A 25,433-nucleotide genomic window follows, 5' to 3' on the forward strand; every position below is an offset into this window, starting at 1 on the left:
AAGCTATCCCTGGAGAAGGTAGGTTGAGGGAGATTTAGTGGAAGTGTGTGAAATGAAGAGAGGACTGGATATAGTGTATAGCAGGATTAAACAGGAAAGTCTGCAGATGCTGGGGTTGTAGAGCAATACACAACACAACAGGTCACACAGCATCAGGGACAATGATGGCCAATGACTTGACACTTTTTCTTTTTTGATTCAGAACTTTCAACCCTACTTGGATGGCGCTCCTGGTCATTCTCAATGTAGCTATGGTCCCAAAGGCTTGTGAAGGACAAGAAAGTGCCACCTCCCCCAACTGAAGCATGCATATTTGCTGTCGGCTATTTTAGATGATGCTCAAACATGCAGAGCCCCACAGAAACCCTTGATGGTGCATTGAAAGAAGAGGAGCGAGGTTCCTTGAGCACTGGTAGCCCACAGGTAGGGAGCCACCTGGACCATCAGTTGAATGGAGAAGGAGCCCAGCTCTCAGCAAACACCCGCTCAGCGTCGCTGACCCAGTTGGTGTTGCGCTCTTTCCTTACAAAGACGGAGCGTCCGGTGCTCATCAAACCGGTTGGGGTGTTGGTTGGCGATATCCAGAATTCAAAGGTAAAGAATAAATCTGCCAAAAAGTCTTCCACCACATCAATCGCCTTCGTTTTCCCCAAAGCAAAGAAAGCGACAATGAGGAAGAAGAAACAGGTGGAGATGTGCATTAAGGATAAATCCGAGGACTCTCTCGAGGGGGAAGCTGGGTCTGAAGACCAGCCGCTGATTGACGAGTATTCCAAGTCGAGTTATGAGGACTTTGAGGGGGAGGAGGTGATGTTGCGCTCCAAGTTACTGCAACGCCCAATGGAGCCCTGCATGTCCCAGAAGAAAAAGCGTAAGCGCTGCGGAGTTTGTCACCCATGTAAGAGGAAGGACAATTGCGGCGAGTGCAGCAACTGCAGGAACCGCAAAACCGGCCATCAGATCTGCAAGCAGAGAAAGTGCGAGGAGCTAAAGAAGAAACCAGAATTGTGCACGGAGGTAAGGAAGCAGCTGGTGCTTTATCCCAAGTGATGTTGTTGGTGAAAAATGATCCAATGATTTTCAGAGAAAGCAGAGAAAAGGGGAGAAGAAAAAGGGAGAAAAGGGCAAGTGGATCCAGGAGAGGGGAGAGTGAAGGTGGGGATAGTCACTAAAGGATGGAGGGTTGGTGGGAGGGGTCATATTGGGGGGAGGTGGAGTTGTGAGGCTGGTGGGCAGGTGGAGAAGGAGAAAGGACCCTGAGACAAGGTTTCCAACCAGAACGTCGACTGTCCGTTCCCCTTTATGAATGCCGCCTGTCCTACTGAGTTCTTCCATCAGTTTGCTTCCTGTTCCGTTTGTGGTCTGATTCCAATGTTCACTGGCCTTCCTCCGCCCCTGCTCACCCCGTCTCCAACACTACCCTTCCTGCTCCCCCTCCAACCATCTGTCATCCTCCAAAGTTCCTTGGACCTCTCAGCACCTTCTGAAGCCCCTTTTCCTTTTCAACACCACCTGGCTTTCCTCTCCTTTCCCAATCCTGAAGTGGGTGTCGGGGAGGGGTAGGAAAGTTCAAACCAAAATGTCGACTGTCCATTTCCATCCATGCTGAGTCCCTCCACCAGTCCACCATCTGCAGCCTCTCATGTAGCTGATACTTCTCTCCTTTCAGCATTTTGCATAAAATTGTCATTGTTTTGAGCTGGAACCCTTCATCAAACTTCAGCCCTGCTGAAGGGGTCTGACCTGAGATGTCAACAGTTCTTTTTCTCCCACGGATGCTGTTCAATCTGCTGAGTAACTCCCGCAGATTGTGTTTTGAACCCTCACGATTCTTCATTGTAATTCGTCTGTGGCAGATGTTTCCATTATTTAGCTGCAGTGAGTTGAACTGTACACAGAACCCAGTGTCGTCTCACCAAAACCCTATATAAATGCAGTAAGGCACTCAACTCCAGAACTGACTTGCTTTTATTTCTCTTTTGGGCTCTGGCCTCATGGGACTTCTTCCTTCACAGGACAAACAAAGGAAAAGGTTGTGTACATGACAAGTCTCGAATCTCATAATCAAGACCAACATATTTATGGAACCATAGAACATTACAGCACAGAAACAGGCCCTTCTAGTCTGTGCCAAACTTTTATTCTGCCTTATCCCACTGATCTGCACCCAGTCCAAAGCCCCCCATACCTTTCCCATCCACGTACCTATCCAAATTTTCCTTAAATGTTGAGCCTGCATTCACCACTTCAGCCAACAGCTCGTTCCACACCCCCACCACTCTCTGTGTGAAGAGGTTCCCACTCATATTCCCCCTAAACCTTTCCATTTCACTCTTAACTCATGTCTTCTGGTTTGTATCTCATCCACCCTCAGTGGAAAAAGTCGATCTACATTTACTCTGTCTATCCCCCTCATAATTTTAAATACCTCCATCAAATCTCCCCTCATTTTTCTATAGACCAGGAATAAAGTCTTGACCTGTTTAACTTTTCCCTGTAACTCAGTTCCTGAAGTTTGGGCAACATCCGAGTAAATCTTCTCTGCGCTCTTTCTGTCTTATGGATACCTTTCCTGTAGTTAGGTGACCATACTGCACTCAATACTCCACAATTTGCCCTCACCATTGTCTTACAATACAACTTTACCCTAACATACCAGCTCCTGTGCTCAAAATTTTTCTCCTTTCCCTTACAGCATTTGCACACCACCAGTAACTTGCATACATGGATAATTTTGAAGATAAACATTCTCGTAAAATAATGCTCTGATTTTGCCCTTGTGTGGATAATTTTACATTTTTGCACTTTGTTCACATTTATGAAAAAGCTTCACAGAACAACACTGAAACTTAAGCTTGGATTTTTTTTTATAAATTCAGAATCAATGAACTCTAATTTATTATGACCATGAGTTTTGACGGCCATTTTGCACATTGGAACTGTGCTAGCTCACAGTCCCATCCTACTACCTCTTGACTTCTTGTTTCCCAGTAATATTTTCTATCAAATGTGTTCATGTACCTGTTCCCCTCATCTAATATTCACCCCATTCCCTTTTTTTATCGTGCAACCAATTCCTCTCAAGGAAACACCACGGTGTCATTTTACCATCCACACCACCTTGTCTAGTCTGAGCAAAGGAGTTCCTGTCTCTGTGAAGTCTTGTTTAGTGCCATACATTGAAAAGCAATTTCTATCTAGTGAGGTGCTTTAGACCTTGAACCCTTTGGACTCTTGCCATTTTTAACCTTTCATAATATATACTCTGGACTGGGTCCAAGGGTAAACTTTTACAGTACAAAAACAGGGACACGGAGTATAGGTGGTTGTTGGTTGTCATGGAAAACAGACACAGTCTAAAGGGTTAACTACACTTACAATCAACACACAGTACAAGAATCAGATGCTGCCACAGATAAAGATCAGAGCCAACAAAGAAAGAAACCTCCCCAATACCTCAGCCCACAATGAAGAGTATTAATACAGATAATCACAAAGGATTTGTGTGGTCTTGCATTGTACACACACACACACACACACACACACACACACACACACACACACACACACACACACACACACACACACACACACACACACACACACACACACACACACGAGTATATCTTGATATATTGCAACTGTGGTTACACTTCTAAAGTACCTAATTTTCTGGTTAGTACTTTAGAATGTCATACAAGGTGCTATATAAATGCAAGTTGAACTTTTGACAACCATTCAGAGGAAGCCTCAGCAATTAGCAAGCTTTGGGATCAGTGCCTTAAGGATGTTCAGAGATGGACAGGAGGATTGTTTCAGAAGGCCTGATAACATGATTGGGAGAATTAAACTAGTGGATCTAAAGGAGAACATAGCAAACTTTCACAACACCTGAAGGCTTTCTGGACTTCTCTTTGGAAGAGTGTTTCTTGGCAGAGGTGCAGAAGGGAATCAAATGTATTGGATATTTGTGCAGGAGGTTCAATTCCTTTTGATGAATTGCTTTCTGGTGAATGTAACTTGAACCAATAATATTATTCATTCCTTGAAGATAAATCAAACATTTTCCCAGGAGTAAAGTTTTAATAAGTTAGTCAAATGTTTATTCACAAAGTTCTTCAGAATGTCTTGCTTTGTATTCAAGATGAAAGACCTCAGCAATACTTTCTCTCACGTAATGAGTGAGAATACCTCAGTTTGTTGCATATAATAACCCATTTGTAGCATAATTACCTTGGCTGTGTGACTCTTTTTGAAGGGAATTAGTAGTTGTTATTGGGCTAATGACCATTAAGGGATTTAGTGCAATGCTGTAACAGCGCCAGTGACCCAGGTTCGAACCTGGAGCTGTCTGTGAGGAGTTTGTACGTTCTTGTGCCTGCATGGGTTTCCTCTGGGTGCTCTGGTTTCCTCCCACCCTACAAAATGTATGGGGGTTGTAGGTTAAATTGATTGTAATTGGGCAGATCTGGTTTAAATTGCCAGAATTGGCTTCTACTAGTTGTAAATAAATTTTAATTTTAAAAATTCAAGTAATTATGGTGGTAAGACAACCATTCAGCCCATTGATAAAACACAGGATTCTGTTGACACCGTGGTCAAATGAAAAAAAACACACAAATGCTGGAGAAACTCAGCAGGTCAAACAGTGCCTTTATGTAGCAAAGGTGAAGATACATAACTGACGTTTCGGGCTTGACACCTTGATGAAAGGCTCAAGCCTGAAACATTGGTGATGTATCTTTACCTTTGCTACATAAAAGCACTGTTTGACCTGCAGAGTTCATTCAGCGCATTGAATCTGCTCTGCCATTCGAACCATTCCTTTCAACCCCATTTTGCCTTTGGCCCATAACTTTTGAAACCCTTACTAATCAACCTCCACTTTAAATATACTCAATGACTTGACCTCCACAGATGTGCATGGCAACGAATTCCAGATTCCCCACACTCTGGCTGAAGAATCTTCTCATCCCTGTTCTAAAGCAACATCCTTTTACTCTGAGGCTGTGCCCTCTGGTCCCAGACTGGAAGCATCTTCTCCATGACCACTTTATCCAGCCCTCAGTTACACAAATGGTTTTGCTATTGATGATTGGCAACAGAAAGTATTTGTGGATTCACACCTGTCAACTGCACAGCGAACAAATTCAATGCTCTTAGCTGAGAGCACGTTTGACAAACAGAGGAAACAAAACTGTTGGAAGCAACAAAACTTATCCCAATGAAAGTAGGACAATTCTGCCAGAAAAATGAATTTGATTCACTTCAGTCCAGTTAGTCACACAGTGAGACCGTGAAGCTCGGTTAGCAAGGGAATTACTGTTTTTTTTTTAACTGTTACTAAATCTGAAATAAAAAGAAGTATCAGTTATGGTGATGAAACAACTGGATTGCTGTCAAGAATTGACCTCAACCACCAACGTACTACAGAAAGGAAATCTGCTGTCCTTGCTCACTCTGACCCATACGTGACCCTAGATTAACATCCATGTCTTCTCTGAGATAGATTGGCAAGTCACTCCGTTCAAGGGCAAAGATTATCATTGATACCTAATGAATAATTTAAAAATACATCACATCAGCGCACAATTTACAATAAAATGGTGGCAGCACACTTAACGTTGGATGCCAGACTTAGCACATATACACTTCATGAGTAAAAAGTTCAGTTTAAACTTCAGATAATCCTGCACCCTACTCCAATCATTAGGGGAAGTGTCATAGATAATGTGACCAATATACGACGGGTTACAATCTCCCTGATGTCATTGACTTGCTGCCATTAATTAGATGCCACATCACGATCCAAGATGTGTGTGATCAGATGACGTTGCCCCCTGTAATCTCAGCATCAGTTGAACATTAAGGTTTTGCCATTAAGTTAATAATGTAATAAATCTTCTCATATTTCTTGACAAAGGGGTGGGAGATAGTTCAGTACATCAAGTCTATGTTGGCTCCCAGAGCATTTCCACTTGGCACTTTTTTACCCCTGTAACCTATTCTATTCTCTCTCAAGTGCCCATCAACTAATCCACGCCTCTCCAATTGGCACATCTTTGGGCTGTGGGAGAAAGCCCCAGAATGTAGGGGGATCATACACAGTCACAGGGAGGACTCCACAGGGAGCAGTGGAGATCCAATCGATCCCATCTGCTGTGAGGCAGTGGCTTTGTGTTTAATATCATTGCATCAGCCAATTCCGTGGTACAATGGAAGCATTACATGGAATTTCTTGTTTATCTCATTATGTACATTGATAATGATACTGAGATTATTGTCATAGGCAGTGTACAATGTATTCATGCACTAAAATTCTCACTTGAACAAGAACTTTGTGAAAACAAATGACAGAGGCAATAAATACAAAGAAAACTAGAAAATAAATATTCAGTTATTCTATTGTAATAGGAGTCTTAGCCAAAATACAGTCAATCCTTTAGTGGTGTTGGAGCAGTTCATGATTAGTGCAATACTGGAGGAAAGAAACTGTCCTTGGATCTAGAGGGGCCTGTCCTCAGGCTTAATTATTTACTGTATTTGATAGCATATAGGACCCACTGACATATAAGACCCCCACCCCCCAAATTTTTAGGAAAAATTAGTTTTAGTGTATTTACGGGTACCTGGTAAGTTGGCGAACAGGTTCCTCCTGCAAGGCCCCTTATCACTAACACGTGTATGTGTGGCATCACTCATCTCGATGAAAGCCCTTCAGCCTTGTAAGGCTGCTTGCTCCCACGCCTCATTCAATTTGCTCAGGGTTGGTTGGGGGACATGCTCGTTGAACAAAAGCTCAGCCTGGTCACTGAGGCCCACTGCTTCCTTCAAAGCAAGCAATTGATTGTATAATTGGCGAGTACCAAACATGGCCATTGCGCTGCTGGTGGGGGTTGCTGTGGTTGGTCTTTTCACAAGGGAAGTGAGCGGCGGCGGCGGTGGCTCAGGAAAGCGCGGGCCACCCAAGTGGAGGTGGTCCGTGAAGCTGTGGGCCCGCTTCCTGAACAAGCGCTGCACCTCCACAGGCTTCTTGAAGCTGGGTGAGTAGCTTGAGTGCTTTGTATTTTGGCACCAAAATATCACCTAGTGTTTAGAACCTGGGGTGATTTTTGAGGCCAATTTTGGGGGCCCTATACACTGTATAATACGGTAATTTAGAAGTTCAAGAGAAGTGTTTAGTCTCTAATATTCAGAGTTCCCCAGGACTGTGTGGCCAGGCACGTTTCAAATTCCATCTACAAATTTGCCAATGACACCACAGTTGTCGGCAGACTCTCGGACAGCAATGAGGAAGCGTACAGGAGGGAGATAGATCAGCTCATTGAGTGATGTCACACCAACAACCTTGCGCTCAACATTAGGAAAACCTAGGAGCTGATTGTGGACTTCAGGAGGGGGAAAATCAGGAGAACATGAACCAATCTTCATCGAGGGGTTAGCAGTCGAAATGGTTTAAAACTTTAAATGCCTGTGTATCAGCACCTCTGAGGTTCTGTCCTGAGGCCTCCATATCAATGCAATCATGAAGAAGGCTCCTCAGCAGGCTATACTTCATGAGGAGATTTTGTACGTCCCCAAAGACTATTTCTCACTTGAACAAGAACCCCCAAAGCAAATTTCTGGAGGTTTACAGTAGAGAGCATTCTGACTGGCTGCATCACTGTCTGGTACAGAGGTGCCAATGCACAGGACAGGAAAAGACAACAGGGAGTTGTGAACTTGTCCAACATGTTCTCACTCCATCAAGGACATCTACAAGAGGTAGTGTCTCCAGAAAGCAGTCTTTATCCTCAAGGACCGCCCCCCACCCCCCCACCACCCAGGCCATTCCTTCTTCACTCTGCTACCATCAGGAAGGAGGTACAGGACCCTGAAGATGAACATCAAAAGTTACAAAAACAGGTTTTTTCCTCTCCACCATCAGATTTGTGAATGGACAATGAACCACAGACACGAGCTCACTTTCTCTTCTTCTTGCACTAATTTATTTATTTTTAAAAATGTAATTTATAGCAATATTTTTCTGTGACGCTACTGCAAAACAATGAATTTCATGTCTTGTTTATGACAATAAATTCTGATTCTGAATTCAGTTCTCATTGAATAATTTTGTTCGTGATGAACAACTGAATTTCACAATTTGACTACGTCAGGGTAATGTTCAAACAATCAAAAGGGTAACTATTAAGACAAAACTTTGGAATCTCCCTTTGAATTTGACAACATAATAATACATTTTACTTTTAAAATTGCAAGAATAGTATCTGAGCCAATATGTATATATGGGCCAATACAAAATGTATCTCATTGTAAGAGATTTGTTTGGAAGAATAAAAACCCAAGAAAGCAGCTGCTGAGATGGGCTTGGATGTGCATAACGATCTCTTGTGTTCTGGGGTTGGAAATCCATTATCTTTCAGGTTTACCACACTAAAGCATGGTCTTCCACTCTCCTGGGCTTTCAGCAATTACCCGATCAGTGCAATGTCTCTCTGCTCCTATAACATATGGTTCCTTTTGGCTTGTGTTTCCATGGAAATAGCATATATTCAGATTAAACTTGGGTCTTTGATGATTAACTCATTGTTTAAACAGTTCTCCAACTTGATTGCATTTCCTCTTCCAGAACTACCATGTTCTAGCATATCAATACCAGATGTTTTATGTTCAACCAATCTTCTCCTACCTTCCTGTATACCTGCTGCCTCCACAAACCCATTCTCCCCTTTCATGGCCCCATCCTGGTAGAAATCTGATCTAAGACCATTTTCCCCAATGTCCCAACAGAAAATAGAAGCAGGAGAAAAATCTCTCCATCTCTCCAGCCAGCCCCACCCTTTAGAATGATTATGGTTGAACTCTGCACGTCTCTATGTCAGTTTTCCATGCTCGATCCTTTGAAAATCTATCTACTTCTTCTCTAAATGCCCTCAATGATCAACCTACCCAGGACAGAGAATTCCAGAGATCCATTTCCACTCCACTCCCCCCTGCACACCTCAGGTTCGAATGAGCTTTCACAAATCTTCTATCTTGTCTCTGTATGCCCAGGGGTAAGCTTCCCACAATTCAGGAACCAACCTAGTCTGTCAAGGCCCACCATTCTGCTGTGCTTGACGTTGCTGAAATTGGATTGAATGGGTGAAATAGGGGGAGTACCTGCTCCCTCTTCTACCTCAGGTATATGTAGCATTACCTAATGTGAAGAGAGCCTCTGCATGACGGAGAGCATTTAGTGTTCAAAGATGCAGTCTTGGTTATGGGTTCACAAAGAACCTCAAAATGGCTACCTCCATCCTCAAAGACCCCCACCACCAATGCCAGGCCCTCTTCACTCTGCTACCATCGGGAAAAAGGTACAAGAGCCTAAAGACAACCACTCAGCGGCTCAAGGACAGCTTCTTCCTCACTGCCACCAGATTCCTGAATATTCAAAGACACGTCCTTACTTTTCATGCACTATTATTTTGATTTTTTATAGTAATGTGGTAAGATGGTTATAATATGAAAATTTGTACTGTGAAGCTACCGCAAAACACCGAATTTCATGATTTGTTTGTGGCGATAAATTCTGATTCTGATCACGGAAGGAATCTTTCTGGAATGAGCTTCCAGGATAAATAGTGGCAGCGGAGTCAATTGTATTATTTAAGAAAAGGTTGGACAGGTATATGGATGAGAAGAAGATGGAGGGTTATGGGCATTGTGCAGGGAGGTGGGACTAGAGAGGGGTGTTTGGTTCGGTGCGGACTAGAAGGGCCTAATGGCCTGTTTCCGTGCTGTAAATTGTTATGTTATGTTAATATCCATACTGGTCTGTGGAAGATTAGTTCGGCTAGTTTTCTTCCTTCTCCTCAAGTTCCTCTAAATACTTTCCTTTTGTCCACATACGAAATGTGAGGGGGATGGACAGAGTAAATGTAGGTTGGCCTTTTCCACTGAGGGTGGATGAGATACAAACCAGAGGACATGGGTCAAGGGAGGACAGGGAAAGGTTGAGGGGGAACTTCACCCAGAGAGTGGTGGGGGTGTGAAACGAGCTGCCAGCTGAGTGCAGGCTCAATTTTAACATTTAAGAAGAATTTGGATGGGTTCATGGAAGGGAGGGGTATGGAGGGATATGGACTGGGTGCAGGCCAGTGTAGAATGTGATTGTAGGCAGATTTCTAGTTCTAGAAGGGTCAAAGGGCCTGTTCAATGTCCTGAGGTTCTGTAGTTCCTTTCCGAATACCACCACTCTTGAATCTGTCTCCACTGTCCTTTGGGCACCACGTTCCCGATCCAAACCACCCATTGTGTGTGTAGCCTTTTCTCATGTCACTTCTGATCTTTGACCAATGACTTTTGTTCTGTATCTTTTGATTCTTGACCGATCCACCAATGACAACAGTCTCTCTCTCTATCTACTCTGTCCATTAATTCCCTGTCAGATCCCCTTCTCCATTTTTTCTACTCTATCAGTTTACGAATGACCCTCACCCTTCAACCCATCTTGATGAGCATTTTCTGACACCTCTCTGAGGCCTCCACTGTTTCCTTCCACTGCAGTGCCCTGCACTAAATGCACCTCTAATGCTAGTGTGGCCAACTCAGTAGATTCTAAACGTTCCTCATGACCGCCTTGCCCTTGTTGTCCATGGATTAATTCATCATCCAGGGCTTTCATAACTGAATCTACCCTGTCACCTCAAATGATTTGTGTACCTATACTCCGAGATCTTTCTGCTCGTGTACCCCTTTTACAATTGTACCTATTGGTTTGTGTTGCCTCTTCCCATCTTTTGTACGGAAATGGAATACTTTGCATTTCTCAGCGCAGAATTGCATCTGCCACCTCTCTGCCAATTCCCCCCATCTATCTGCATCTCCTTGTGGTGTATTACTGTCCTTGTGGTTTATAATGTCTCCAAGTTCTGTGTCATCTGTAAATTTAGTAATTCTCCAACCCCTTCCCTCTCCTTTCACAGAGCCTTTCCCCCTCCCCATGTTTGCTGGTGTGCCCTCCTTCCCCTATCCATCTATTACCTCCTGCCTGTGCTCCTCCCCTGCCCCTCCATCCCCACTATTTTATACAGGGACCTGCCTATATTTTGCTCATACTTTGATGAAGGGCTCGAGCCTGCATGTCTCTTTATCTTTGCCACATAAAGGACACTGTTCAACCTGCTGAGTTTCTCCAGCATCATGTTTTTACGTGAGTCATGGTGCCTGCTTTATTCCTAATTCTACCCGTGTTCCTTTGTCCAAGTCAGTACACAGTGAAGCAGCATTCCTGGTTCCAGCTTTGGAGCATCTCTTGAGGACTTCCTGACACTATGTGAACTGCAGTTTTCTCATTGACCATGTCCACTACATCATCCCTCCATCAAGTTGGTTGAAAATGAATGGGAGTCTTGAGTGGGAGAGTTGAAGCCCTTGTCAGTGAAGGAGGGAGTGCGGAAATCGTGGGAATGGGGACAAGTTGGGAGAAGGTTACTGGGGGTGCTGGGACTAAAATGGGGAAACAATAAAAGGGAGAGGAGCTGAGGTGAAATGTTTGCACCCATAGGGTGATTAGACTCTGGAGTGTACTACTGAGAGAGAGTTGGGTGGAGCCAGGTGCCCTGACAATATTTAAGATTCATCTGGACAAGCAACTGGCTTGACAAGACAAAGAAAGCTGTGGTCGAAGTGTATCGTTAGTGCTTGGAATTCTGTGAACTCCTACACTGGGTTAGCCAATTTCAGACTAATTGCACTGAAAAGCAGTGAACTGGAACCTTTGGGGCAGACGCTTTTGTTGGATTCTTGTGCCCTAAAGACTGTTTCCAATCAGCAGCTCTGTGCTGTGAATTTATGTGACTGTTATATATTTCTGGACTCTCAAAGTTTCAAAGCAGCATTTCCCATTGTCCTACTCCCCAAGTTTGAGATGTTTGTTTGAAGTGTCTTCAGTTTTGCTTGACCTGTTCTATCTCTCTGTGCTGTTTTGGATGCGAGGAGGCCGCCGCGCCGCACACATCACTGTAGCTGTAGAAATGTACTGGAACGAACAAGCTGCACATTGGAGCTGTTCTTGTCTTCCTTTTGTCCTCGCTGGATTTAAAGTGAACGACCCTGACGAGTGCCTGGTGACAGGTCACTTTAAGGAGAAAACTCCATGCACACAAGAACCTTGAGTTTTGGCCAGCATGAGCAAGGAGACGATGTTGGCTGAACTGTGAACAGTTCTCATAATTTTGACTGGAATTACAGACGGAAGAGAGGCCTTGAAAAAGGGGGAAAGAAACAGGATACCACAGCTGTATAAAGTTGTAGTAAAATACCGATTTAGTAGCAAAGAGCAATTTCACTGGAAAAAGCTCGTAGCATGTTGCTAAACTAATGAAAATAATTGAAGGTTTGCCTGAGCCCAATTTATTACTAATGGCAGGAGGTGGTGGAGGGAAAAATTGAATCACTCATTGCAGTGAGCTGGAAAAGCTCCAAGCAGTTCTTCAATAGTGTTCTACAGCTTGTATCATCTATCCCTCAAACTCTCTACCAGATGTGCTTGTTTCTTTATGAAGCTTCAACAGATGATGCCGCTGAATTGTTTATATCCTTGCCCTTTGCCCCAATAACTACACGCTGCACTTTTTCACCTACTGCCAGACAACACCCTGCATTCTTGCTTTCCTATTGCACAGTTGGCTCAAGATCGGAAGCAGCGACAGAAGGTGGTGAATGCAGCTCAGGACCCAAACTTCCCTCCTCTCCCATTGCTGAAGAGGAAAGGCAGCCAACCTACCGAAGGTCCCATCACACTCTGTATGCACTCTCTTCTCCCTTCTCCCATTGGGGAGAAGGTCCAAGAGTATGAGGGCACTCAGCAGCAGCCTTAAAGGTCATTTCTAGCCTACAGCCATCAGGCTCATGAATGAACCCCATAACAGGGCTCTCATGCTGCTCTTGCCTGGAGCTGATTGATCTTTCCTTTACATTTAATTTACACAGCATTTTTCCCCACAATATCCAAGGTACTGTCACATGGATGTAAAAAATCATGTGATACTTCTTCCAATAGTTACTTAGGACATGGAAATGTTTACCCAACGCTAGGGTGAGTAAGTTGCCTGAGACTATACTCACTGGAATAGAATAGAATAGAACCTTGATCGTTGCCGTACAGTCCAGGCCTTTTGGTCTGCGATGTTGTGCCAACCTATATACACCAAAAAATGTAAACCCTCACTACCTCGTAACCCTCTAGTTTTCTTTCATGCATGTGACTGCCTAAGAGACTCTTCAATGCCCCAAATATTCCAGCCCCTACTACCACCCCTAGCAATGTATTCCAGGCACCCACAACTGTCCGAGTAAAATATAAACTTTCCCCTGATGTCTCCCCTAAACTCCCCTCCCTTTACTTTGTGCAGATGTCCTCTGATGTTTGTTACTCCCACCGTGGGAAAAAGGTGCTGGCCGTCTACCCTATCTATGCCTCTCAGAATCCTGTAGACCTCTATTAAGTCTCCTCTCAACCTTCTACACTCCAAAGAGAAAAATCCCAGCTCTGCTAACCTTGCCTCATATATTTTCCAATCCAGGCAAATCACTTCTGCACCCTCTCCATAGCCTCCACATCCTTCCTGCAATGAGGTGACCAGAACTGAACACAATACTAAGTGTGGTCTCACCAGAGATTTGTAGCATTGCAACATAACCTCCCAACTCCTGAACTCAATCCCCCAACTACTGAAGCCCAGCATCCCACAGACCTTCCTAACCATCCTATCAACCTGTGCGGGAATCCGGAGAGATGTATGAATTTGGACCCAAGGTCCCTCTGTCCTTTCATGCTGTTAAGTCTCTTACCATTAACTCTGTACTCTGCCTTCAGGTTTCACCTATCAAAATGCATCACCTCACACTTATCTGGATTGAACTCCATCTGTCACTTTTCTGCCCAACTCTGATTCCTGTCTATAATCCTGTTGTAACCTACGACAACCTTCTACATCAGGGGTGCTCAAACTTCTAATTTTTAATTTAAACATACAGCACGGTAACAGGCCATTTCAGCCTACAAGTCCCTACCAGGTGTGCACGTTTATTGGGCGGCCCAGACTCATGGGCTGAAATGGCCTGTTACCATGCTGTATGTTGAAATTAAAAGGTTGGCCACACCTGTTCTACACTATCCACAACATCTCCACCTTCGTATCATCTGCAAACTTTGACCCATCCTTCCACCTCTTCATCCAGGCCATTTATAAAAATCACCAAGAGCAGTGTTCCCCAGAACAGTTCCCTGCTGACGTCCATTTGTCACTGACTTCCAAACAGAATACTTTCCCTCCGCTACGATTCTCTGCTTTCTACAGGCAATCTAGAAGAATTAGAGAGGATCTTAGAGAAACATATAAAATTATAAAAGAAATAGATAAAGTAGAAATAGGAAGGTTGTCTTTGCTGGGTAGGTGAGACTACAACGAGAGATCATAGCCTCAAGATTTGGGGGAGTAGATTTAAGATATGGATGAGGGGAATTGCTTCTCCCAGAGAGGAGTGCATATGTGGCATCCTCTGCCTAAGGAAAATGTAAGCTGAGGCTTCTGTTGCTTCAGGTGTGATAAAATGGTGGGGGGAGGGGGGTGGGAGGAATGAAAGGGGAGAAGCAGCATTGCTTGTCAGGGAAGATATCGCAGCTGTGCTCAGGCAGGATAGACCAGAGGGCTTGCCTACTGAGGCTGTATGGGTGGAGATGAGGAATGGGAAAGGTATGACCACACTCATGGGGCTGTATTCAGAGTAGAGTGCTAATTTTTTAGGTGGAGGAGCTCACCAAAACCGGAACAAGGAGGGCTGGCCTTGGTGGCCACCATGTTGTACTTGGTGTTGTCTAAATTGACAGCGAAATGTAGGACTATGAAGTAGGATGACCAACTGTGGAGGAAATGTTCAGAATAGAGAATGAGGGTGCGCTGCCTCTTGCACCCTAAGCGGGCCCAAGAGCTGCTGGAGCAGCCCTAAAGTGGCCCAAGGAGATGCTGGAATGGTGCTCTGGTGATCTCCTGCAGCACTGCACCCCTGGTTGTATCACAGACCCACCCAATAGTCAGTGAGAATTGGAGGAGCAAATCTGAAAAGAGGTAGCTGCAGGAAACATAAGGTTGTGATAGTAGGAGATTTTACCTTTCCACTTATTGGCTGGGACTCCCATACTGTAAAAGGGCTGGATGACCTGGAGTTTGTCAAATGTGCTCAGGAAAGTTTTCTAAATCAATATATAGAGAGAATGCAATACTGGATCTCCTATTAGGGAACGAGACAGGACAGGTGACAGAAGTATGTGTAGGGGGATATTTTAGGCCCAATGATCATAATGCCATTAGTTTCAAGTTAATTATGGAAAAGGATAGGATTGAGCCTCAGGTTGAGATTCTAAATTGGAGAAAGGCCAATTTTGAGGAAATGAAAAAGGATCTAGAATGTGTGGATTGGGATAAGTTGATTTCTGGCAAAGATGTGCGAGGTAAGTGGAGGACCTTCAAAGGGATAATTTTGAGAGTACAGAATTTGTATGTTCCTGTCTGAATTAAAGGCAAGGTTAGCAGGCAGAGGGAACCTTGGTTTTCGAGCAATATTGGGGATCTAGTTCAGAAGAAGAGAGAGGGGTGTAACAGGTATCAGCATCATGGAGAAAATTAGGTTCTTGAGGAATATGTTTGGATTCTAAATTGGAAGAAGGCCAATTTTGTGGAAATGAGAAGGATCTAGGAGGAGTGGATTGGGATAAGTTGTTTTATGGCAAGGGTGTGTTCGATAAGTGGAAGGGCTTCAAGGGCAAAATCTTGAGAGTACAAAGTTTACATGTTCCTGTTAGGATTAAAGGCAAAGTTACCAGGCAGAGGGAACCCTGGTTTTTAAGGGATATTGGCAATCTGGTTAAGAAGAAGAGGAAGTATACAGCAAGTATTGGTAACAAAGAGCTAATAATGTCCTAGTAAAGTAAAAAGAAGCAAGAAAATACTCAAAGAAGAAATCAGGAAGGCAAAAAGAAGACATGAGGTTGCTCTGGCAGATAATATGAAGGTAAACCAGAAGGGTTTCTATAAGTATATTAAGAGTAAAAGGATAGTAAGGGACAAAATTGGTCTCCTAGAGGATCAGAGTGGTCAACTATGTGTGGAGTCTCTAGTAATGGGGGACTGAGGAGTATGGAGAGCAGAGAGATCTGGGAATACAGATACATTATTCCCTGAAGGTGGCGTCACATGTGGACAGAGTTGTAAAGAAAGCTTTTGGCTTTTGGTAAAGTGCTGAGTATCGGAGTTGGGATGTTATGTTGAAGTTGATTAAGACATTGGTAAGGCCAAATTTGGAATATTGTGTGCAGTTCTGGTCACCAAACTACAGGAAAGATATCAGTAAAAGAGTGCAGAGATTTACTAGGATGTTCCCGGGTCTTCAGGAGTTGAGTTACAGGGAAAGATTAAACAGGTTAGGACTTTATTCCTTGGAGTGTAGAAGAATGAGGGGAGATTTATCGAGGTTTACAAGATTATGAGGGGTATAGACAGAGTGGATGTGAATAGGCTTTTTCCACTTAGATTGGGGGAGATAAATACGAGAGATCATAGTTGTAAGCTGCAGGGGGAAAGTTTTAGGGGGAACATTAGGGGGAATTTCTTCACTCAGAGAGTGGTGTGAATGTGGAACATGTTGCCATCTGATGTGGTGGGTGCAGACTCAATCTTGAACTTAAGAATAAGTTGGATAAATACATGGATGGGAGAGGTCTGGAGGGTCGTGGAATGGGTACAGGTCAGTGGGACTAGGGAGATGATGGTCAGCAGAGACTAGAGGGGCTAAATAGCCTGTTTTCTGTGCTGTAGCATTGTATGGTTCTATACAAAAAATGCAAGATAAGAAAGACATCAGGAAAACTAAAAGAAGACATGAGGTTGTTTTGGAAGACAATGTGAAGGAAAATACTAAGGGTTTCTACAGGTATATTAACAGCAAAGGATAGTTAGGGACAAAATGGTCCCCTTGAAGATCAGAGTGGTCAACTTTGTATGGAGCTAAAAGAGATGGGGGAGATCTTAATTTTTTTTTCATCAGTATTCACAATGAAACAGACAGAGTTGTGGGAAGTAAGGAAAACAAGCAGTGAGGCCATGGGACCTATACAGATTAAAAAGGAGGAAGTGCTTGCTTGTCTTAAAGCAAAAGAGGATGGATAAATCCCCAGGGCCCAACAAGATATTCCCTCAGACCTTGAAGGAAGTAAGGTGTAGAAATTGCAGGGGCTTTGGCAGAAACATTTAAAATATCCTTCGTCATAGGTGTGGTGCCAGGGGATTGGAGGGTAGCTCACGTTGTTCTATTCTTTAAAAAAGACTCCAAAAGTAACCCTGGAAATTATAGACCAGCGAGCCTGACATCAGTTGTAGGTAAATTATTGGAAGATGTTCTAAGAGATCAGATATACAGTTATTTTGGATATCAGAAACAGATTAGGGATAGTTAACATGGCTTTGTGTGTGGTAGTTTGTGTTTAAGTAATCTTATAGAGTTTTCGAGGAGGTTACCAGGAATGTTGACGAAGGAAAGGCTATGGATGTTGTCTACATAGACTTTAGAAAGGCCTTTCAAGGAGGAGTCACGTGATGGAGTAGTGGCCGGACGGTGAACTCCAGCCCTCTCCAGAAAAGTCGGGAAAAACAAGAGAAAATACAAAGGCACAGAAATACAAGTTAAAGAAAAGTGAGTATAAAGGTGGAAAGAAGATGGAGACAAAAGGAGAAAAATCAAAATCAACGGAAAGAAGAGAGGAAGAGAAGACAACGGAGGAAAAAGGTGAAGGCCTTACCTGTCCGAAGAGGCCCGCTGTGGAGAGAAGACCCCACTACCTCAGGTCGGTAGAAAGAGAACTACAACAATGGCTCACAGAGCCGAGTAAAAGTGCGCAACCGCGCATACAAAAAAACACACCGACGGGAGGGGGGACCAGCTGGGGAGTCGATCTCCACAGCCGGCAACGACAGCTGCAGAACACCTGCAGCAAGAAGAGACCACAGAAGACAATGGAAACAAGAAAGAAGAGGAGGAAAGGGCAGCAAAGAAACAACAGATGGTCAACCTAGAGGAAGAAGAAGAGGAAGAGGAAGAGTACAGGGAAATAGAAGAAGAAAAGATAGGCAAGGTAAAGGAGGTACTTGCTCTTGTTAGAGGATACATGGAGTCATTTAAAGAATGGCAAACACAGGAATTCAATGATTTAAGAAGAAGAATAAACAACACAGAAAAGAAAATAAATAAAATGGATATGACCTTAACAGAAATGGGGAAAAAAATGGACAAGATGGAAGAACGGGCAATAGCAGCAGAAATGGAGGTAGAAGACTTAAAAAAGAAATTGGAGGAATCTAATAAAAAAACTAAAGAGACACAAGAATTACTAGCCCAAAAAATAGATATAATGGAAAATTATAACAGAAGAAATAACATAAAGATAGTGGGCCTCAAGGAAGATGTAGAAGGCAAGAATATGAGGGAGTTTATAAAAGAATGGATCCCTAAGGCCCTAGGATGTCCAGAACTACAGCAAGAAATGGAAATAGAAAGGGCACATAGAGCATTGGCCCCTAAACCACAACCACAACAAAAACCAAGATCTATTGTAGTAAAATTCCTAAGATATACTACAAGAGAAAAGGTACTGGAGAAGACAATGGAAAAAGTAAGAGAGGGCAACAAACCACTGGAGTATAAAGGGCAAAAAATCTTCATTTATCCAGATATAAGCTTTGAACTCCTAAAGAAGAGAAAAGAGTTCAATGCAGCAAAAGCGATTTTATGGAAGAAAGGATATAAATTTACACTGAAGCATCCTGCGGTATTGAAAATATTTATTCCAGGACAACAAAACAGACTATTCTCGGATCCAGAAGAAGCACGAAAATTTGCAGAACAATTACAAAAATAGACTGAGGGATGAAGACGGGTAATGAGAGCAAAAATTATCACGATTGATATGTATGTGGGTAAAGACAAAAATAGACTGAGGGATGAAGACGGGTAAGGAGGGTAAAAATGACCACGATTGATATGTATGCGGGTAAAGAGGTATAAGAGTGAATAGAGACAATGGGCATATGTGAAAGTATCTGTAATTAGAGGAAAACATAGAAAGTATAGACAAGAATTAATAAGGGAAGGTAATGGAATAGAGAGAATAAGGAGGGAACTAAAAGAGTGACCTTTGTGACATATAAAAAACGAAATCTTTTCTGGGGGGGGCTGGGTGGGGGGAAAAGAGCGGTCACTGCAAAATCAGTTGACGCTTGCGAGTGGATTCGCAAATCCAAATGGAGAGGGGAGATGTGGTTGTCCGACAAGGGATAAAGGGCAACTCAGGAGGGGAAGGGGAGATTGGGGATAAAGAAGATAGAAATAGGAGAATAAGGAAAATGTTGGATGTTGCAGGAATGTTGTCTGGTAAAGAGTTGAAAATAAGAAAACAGAAATGGAAAAGGAGGAAAGGTAATGATGGAAAAACGGAAAGAGAAGATAAACAAAATATAAAATGGCTACGCTGAACTATATGACTCTAAATATTAATGGAATACATAACCAAATTAAAAGGAAGAAACTACTAAATTTACTGAAAAAGGAAAAAATAGATATAGCATTTGTCCAAGAAACACATTTAACTGAATTGGAGCACAAGAAATTAAAGAGAGATTGGGTAGGACATGTAACAGCAGCATCGTATAATTCAAAAGCAAGAGGAGTGGCTATATTAATTAGCAAAAATGTGCCATTTAAAATAGAAGAGGAAATAATAGATCCAGCAGGGAGATATGTTATGATAAAATGTCAGATATATTCAGAGCTTTGGAATCTACTTAATATATATTCACCTAACGAAGAAGATCAAAAGTTTATGCAAGATATCTTTTTGAAGGTAGCTAATACGCAAGGGAACATACTAATAGGAGGGGATTTCAATCTGAATTTGGATCCAAATATGGATAAAACGGGGAAAAAAATTAACAGGAAGAACAAAGTAACCAAATTTATAATTAAATCAATGCAAGAAATGAAACTTGTGGACATATGGAGGAAACAAAACCCAAAAGAAAAGGAATACTCATACTACTCGACTAGACATAAAACATACTCAAGGATAGACCTATTCCTGTTATCAGCCCACATACAAGGGAGAGTTAGGAAAACGGAATATAAAGCTAGACTATTATCGGACCACTCACCCCTGTTATTGGCAATAGAGCTAGAAGACATCCCTCCAAGAATGTATAGATGGAGATTAAACCCCATGCTACTTAAAAGACAGGATTTTAGAGAATTTATTGAAAAACAATTAAAAATGTACTTTGAAGTAAATACGGAATCAGTGGAAGATAAGTTTATACTATGGGACGCAATGAAAGCATTCATTAGAGGGCAAATAATAAGTTATGCAACCAAGATGAAGAAGGAATATAATCAGGAAACAGAGCAGTTGGAAAGGGAAATAATAAACATAGAAAAAAAATTAGCAATAAAGGAAGACACAACCAAAAGAAGAGAATTGGCGGATAAAAAAATAAAATATGAAACATTACAAACATATAAGGTGGAGAAGAATATAATGAAGACAAAACAGAAATATTATGAACTAGGGGAAAAAACACACAAAATCCTAGCATGGCAGCTTAAGACAGAGCAAACTAAGAAAATGGTATTGGCAACAAGGAAAAAAGACAAACAAATTACATATAATCCAAAAGAAATTAAGGAAAACTTCAGAGAATTCTATGAACAATTATACCGAACCGAAAACGAAGGGAAAGAAGGGAAAATAGATGAATTTTTGACTAAAATTGAACTACCAAAACTACAAATAGAGGAACAAAATAAATTAACAGAACCATTTGGAACAGTAGAAATACAAGAGATAATAAAAAATTTACCAAATAATAAGACACCAGGAGAGGATGGACTCCCAATAGAATTCTACAAAACATTTAAAGACCTAATAATACCGCCCCTCCTGGATGTAATCAACCAGATTGATGAGACACAAAACTTACCAGATTCATGTAAAACAGCAATAATTACAGTGATACTAAAACAAGGGAAAGATCCACTCTCACCAGCGTCATATAGACCAATATCTTTGCTAAACACAGATTATAAGATAATAGCTAAACTATTAGCGAACAGATTAGCAGAACAGGTACCGAAAATGGTAAATTTAGACCAAACTGGATTTATCAAAAAAAGACGCACAACAGACAATATTTGTAAATTTATTAACTTAATTCATGCAGTAGAAGGAAATAAAGCACCGGCAGTAGCAGTTGCTTTAGACGCAGAGAAGGCCTTCGACAGAGTAGAATGGAATTACTTGTTCAAAGTATTGCAAAAATTCAGTTTACCGGAGAAGTATATTAATTGGATTAAAGCATTATATAAGGGACCGTTAGCGAAAGTGACAGTAAATGGACATGTATCAAAGCAATTTAACTTAAGCAGGTCAACGCGGCAGGGATGCCCACTATCACCATTATTGTTTGCGCTAGCTATAGAACCACTAGCAGAATCGATAAGAAGAGATAATAATATAAAAGGAATAAAAATAAAAGACAGGGAATATAAAATCAGTCTGTTTGCGGATGATGTGATAGTGTACTTAACAGAACCAGAACTATCAATAAAAGAACTATATAAGAAATTGAAGGAATATGGAGAAGTGTCGGGATACAAGATAAACGTAAATAAAAGTGAAGCAATGCCTATGAATAACGCGGATTTCTCAAAATTTAAGGAGGAATCCCCATTCAGATGGCAAACGCAGGCAATAAGATACCTAGGTGTGCAAATAAACAAAAATCTAGGCCAATTATATAAACTCAATTACAATCCACTAATGAAAAAATTACAGGACGATTTAGAGCATTGGAAAGAGCTACCACTAACACTGATAGGAAGGATAAACTGTATTAAAATGAACATTTTTCCAAGGATACTATACTTATTTCAGGCATTGCCAATACAACTGACAGAAAAATTCTTCAAAGAGTTAAAGAAAATAATAAGGAGATTTTTATGGAGAGGGGGGAAACCGAGGATAGCACTAGACAAATTAACAGAATGGTATAAACAAGGAGGCTTACAATTGCCAAACTTCAAAAATTATTATAGAGCCGCACAATTAAGGTACCTATCAGATTTTTATCAAACAAGGGAAAAACCAGACTGGACGAGACTAGAATTAGATAAAATAGGGGAAAAGATACCTGAACACATATTATATAAATGGGACGAAAAATTGGTACAACATAGAACTTCTCCAGTATTACACCATCTCCTCAATATATGGAAGAAGATTCATGTAGAAAGAAATAAAATAAATTACCAAATACCAAAACTAATATTGACGCAAAATAAGCTACTCCCTTTTACAATAGACAACCTTGCCTTTAGAAAATGGGAAAAAAAAGGGATTAAAAGAATAGAAAATTGTTTTTCAGGAAGTAGATTCTTATCCTTTGAACAAATGAGAGATAAGTACAATATAACGGGAGATACAGCGCTGGCATATTACCAACTGAGATCCTACTTGAAAGATAAATTAGGAAGCAACTTGAGTTTACCAGAGGGAAGTAACCTTGAATATGTGATTACAGATACAATGTTAATCAAAAGATTTATAAAAAATATGTATATTAAACTGCAAGAAAAGGAAAATGAGGAAACAAATGGTAAAACTAAACAAAAATGGGAACAAGATTTAAATATAAAGATAAAAAAGGAAACATGGGAGAAGTTATGCTCTGGAACGATGAGAAATACAATAAATACGAGGCTGCGTATGATACAATATAATTGGTTACACAGACTATACATTACACCGCAAAAGTTAAATAAATGGGACCCAACAGTATCTGATAGATGTTTTCGATGTAAAAAAGAAAGGGGAACAACAATTCATGCAATCTGGACATGTGAGAGAGTAGAAAAATTTTGGGATGATCTCAATCAGATATTAAATAAAATAACAGAAAACAATATACCAAAGAATCCAGAGATCTTTCTCCTAAGTAACATAAAAAATAAAGAATTTGGAATTGACTTGGAGGATGCACAAAAAAGATTTGTTAAGATAGCCCTAGCTGTAGCAAAAAAATGTATTATGTCAACCTGGAAATTGGAAGATAATTTGAAAATACAACAATGGTATATAGAAATGAATAAATGTATTCCATTAGAAAAAATAACATATAGTTTAAGAAATAATATTGAAATATTCGAACAAGTATGGGAGCCTTACATTAAATACAATAGCGAAAACCTACCGGGAACAAACATTACCTAAGTTGATGGAAGGAGAAGAGAAGAAAAGAATGGACTAAGTAGAATTTCTGGTGTATTTTTGTTGAATGACAACATTGTCTAACTGAATTAATGCAACCTAGATTGTATAACTAAAATGGATGAGAGGGGGGGGGGGATGGGGGGGTGGCTTGGGAGGAGGGAGGGGGGAGGGAGAAAAAGTCACTGTAAATGTGTGGAAAAGAAAAAGTGTATATCATGGCTATTGTGATTTATGGTGTGAAAAATAAAAAATTAAAAAAAAAAAAAAAAAAAAAAAAAAAAAAAAAAGGCCTTTCACAAGGTCCCACATGGGAGGTTAGTCAGGATGCTCGGTATTCAAGGTGAAGTAGTGAACTGGATTCGACAATGGCTGGACGGGAGAAGCCAGAGAGCAATGGTGGAAGATTGCTTCTCAGACTGGAGGCCTGTGACCAGTGCTGTGCCTCAGGGATTGGTGCTAGGACCATTGTTGTTTGTCGTGTATATCAGTGATCTGGATGATAATGTGGTAAATTGGATCAGCAAGTTTGCAGATGACACTAAGATTGGAGGTATGGTGGACAGTAAAGCTTGCAGAGGGATCTGGGCCAGCTGGAAAAAATGGGCTGAAAAATGGCAGATGGAATTTAATGTAGGCAAGTGTGAGGTGTTGCATTTTGGAAGGACAAACCAAAAATGGGCACACACAGAATAACACAGCACATTCCAGGCCCTTCAGCCCACAATGTATGGTGAGCCATCTAAACTGGCTCCACAATCAATCGAACCATTTATTTAAAGGGAATTGTAATGAACACATGTATAAGCCTATTGTTTTCTGTAGGTCTTTAATGTGCAGTTCAATCATGTCTAATTCTGATCTCTCATTTTTAAAACATTATTTAGCTACACACAGGAATATTCATGACCAATAACCAATCAATGATAATCTGTCATATTTCAAAGAATCTAGGTTTATATCCATCAAGGGTGGGGACAAACTAACACCTGTCTATCAAACTCATCCATACTTGACAGATTACTATTATATACCCTTTTTCAGAAAGAAGCATGGTTGCTTTTAAATCAGTCGGCCTTTTTGGGGAGGGTTGGAGCTAAAGAAGAGAGATCTGAATTCTTCTGACTTTTCATCAAGAAACCCTAAAATCTTTTTCATCCAGGGAATGCATTCTACATGCTCACTCCCTTCTCAACTAGTTCTTATGGAATTGTGCGTCTAAATTTTCACGTACGACACTTCTTTTGTTGGTACAACTTGTTCAGAGTGATTGGCAATATTTGTTGAGTGTGTAGGAGATAAAAAGCTGTTTAAATAAAAGAGTAACGGATACCTTTGACTTTTTTTGCTGAATGTCTACACGACTATAAGAGGCTGGTGATATTTGGTACTTGAACTCAAGTTGTACATGTTGCATACATCACATGGCAAGAGCAGGTGCAGATTTATGTACCAAAGACAGACCTGATGGAACTTGATGAATAAAGGTTTTAGTCCAGCCTCTTTATAGACTCACAGAGTCACCCAACACAAGAGACCCTTTGGCCAGTCAACCTCTCAGTGCCCTTGAAATTTCCATTTTCATGATTCTCATTCCATTCTCCTTGCACTCCCATCAACTCACCCTGTTTTCCTCCCCTCAATTCACCCTCCCCCCCCCACCAGATTCTCCCCCTTACCTACTCACTGGGAACAATTTATGTTGGTCACTTAATCTTCCAACCTGCACGTCTTTGGGATGTGGGAGGAAATCCACACAGTCACAGGGAGAACATGCAAACTGCACACAGACAACATTGGAGGTCAGGATTGAAAACAGATTACTGGAGCAGTGATATACCTCTGTGATAGCATGTTATGCCCTGATAAAATTCAGCCACCTTATTAATCAATAATGCATTAACAATTACGGATTGTACCATCTCGGTCTTGGCAGGCCATATAAAGAACCCAATGCTCCTCCATGTCAGAACTAATTCCATTGGACATGCTTCAGGCATGGCTAATATGTATGCGAAACCTTCAGAACTGATCGACTCATGATGAGCAAACAAATGTCTGTGTTGTATTGGGGGAAAGT

General features: G+C 41.5%; 1 protein-coding gene across 1 annotated transcript in view; it reads left to right on the top strand.

The window, feature by feature from the left end:
- Positions 1-210: 210 nt before the first annotated feature.
- LOC138754179 (methylcytosine dioxygenase TET3-like) overlaps positions 211-25,433 on the top strand; it is a 204,041-nt gene continuing 178,818 nt past the window's right edge. Inside the window, exon 1 of the mRNA XM_069918063.1 lies at positions 211-1,017. Coding sequence (XP_069774164.1) covers positions 346-1,017 — 672 coding nt within the window. The 5' untranslated portion in view covers positions 211-345. The remainder of the gene's footprint in view (positions 1,018-25,433) is intronic.

Source organism: Narcine bancroftii, chromosome 2 (assembly GCF_036971445.1).
Source record: "Narcine bancroftii isolate sNarBan1 chromosome 2, sNarBan1.hap1, whole genome shotgun sequence".
Lineage (NCBI taxonomy): Eukaryota > Metazoa > Chordata > Chondrichthyes > Torpediniformes > Narcinidae > Narcine > Narcine bancroftii.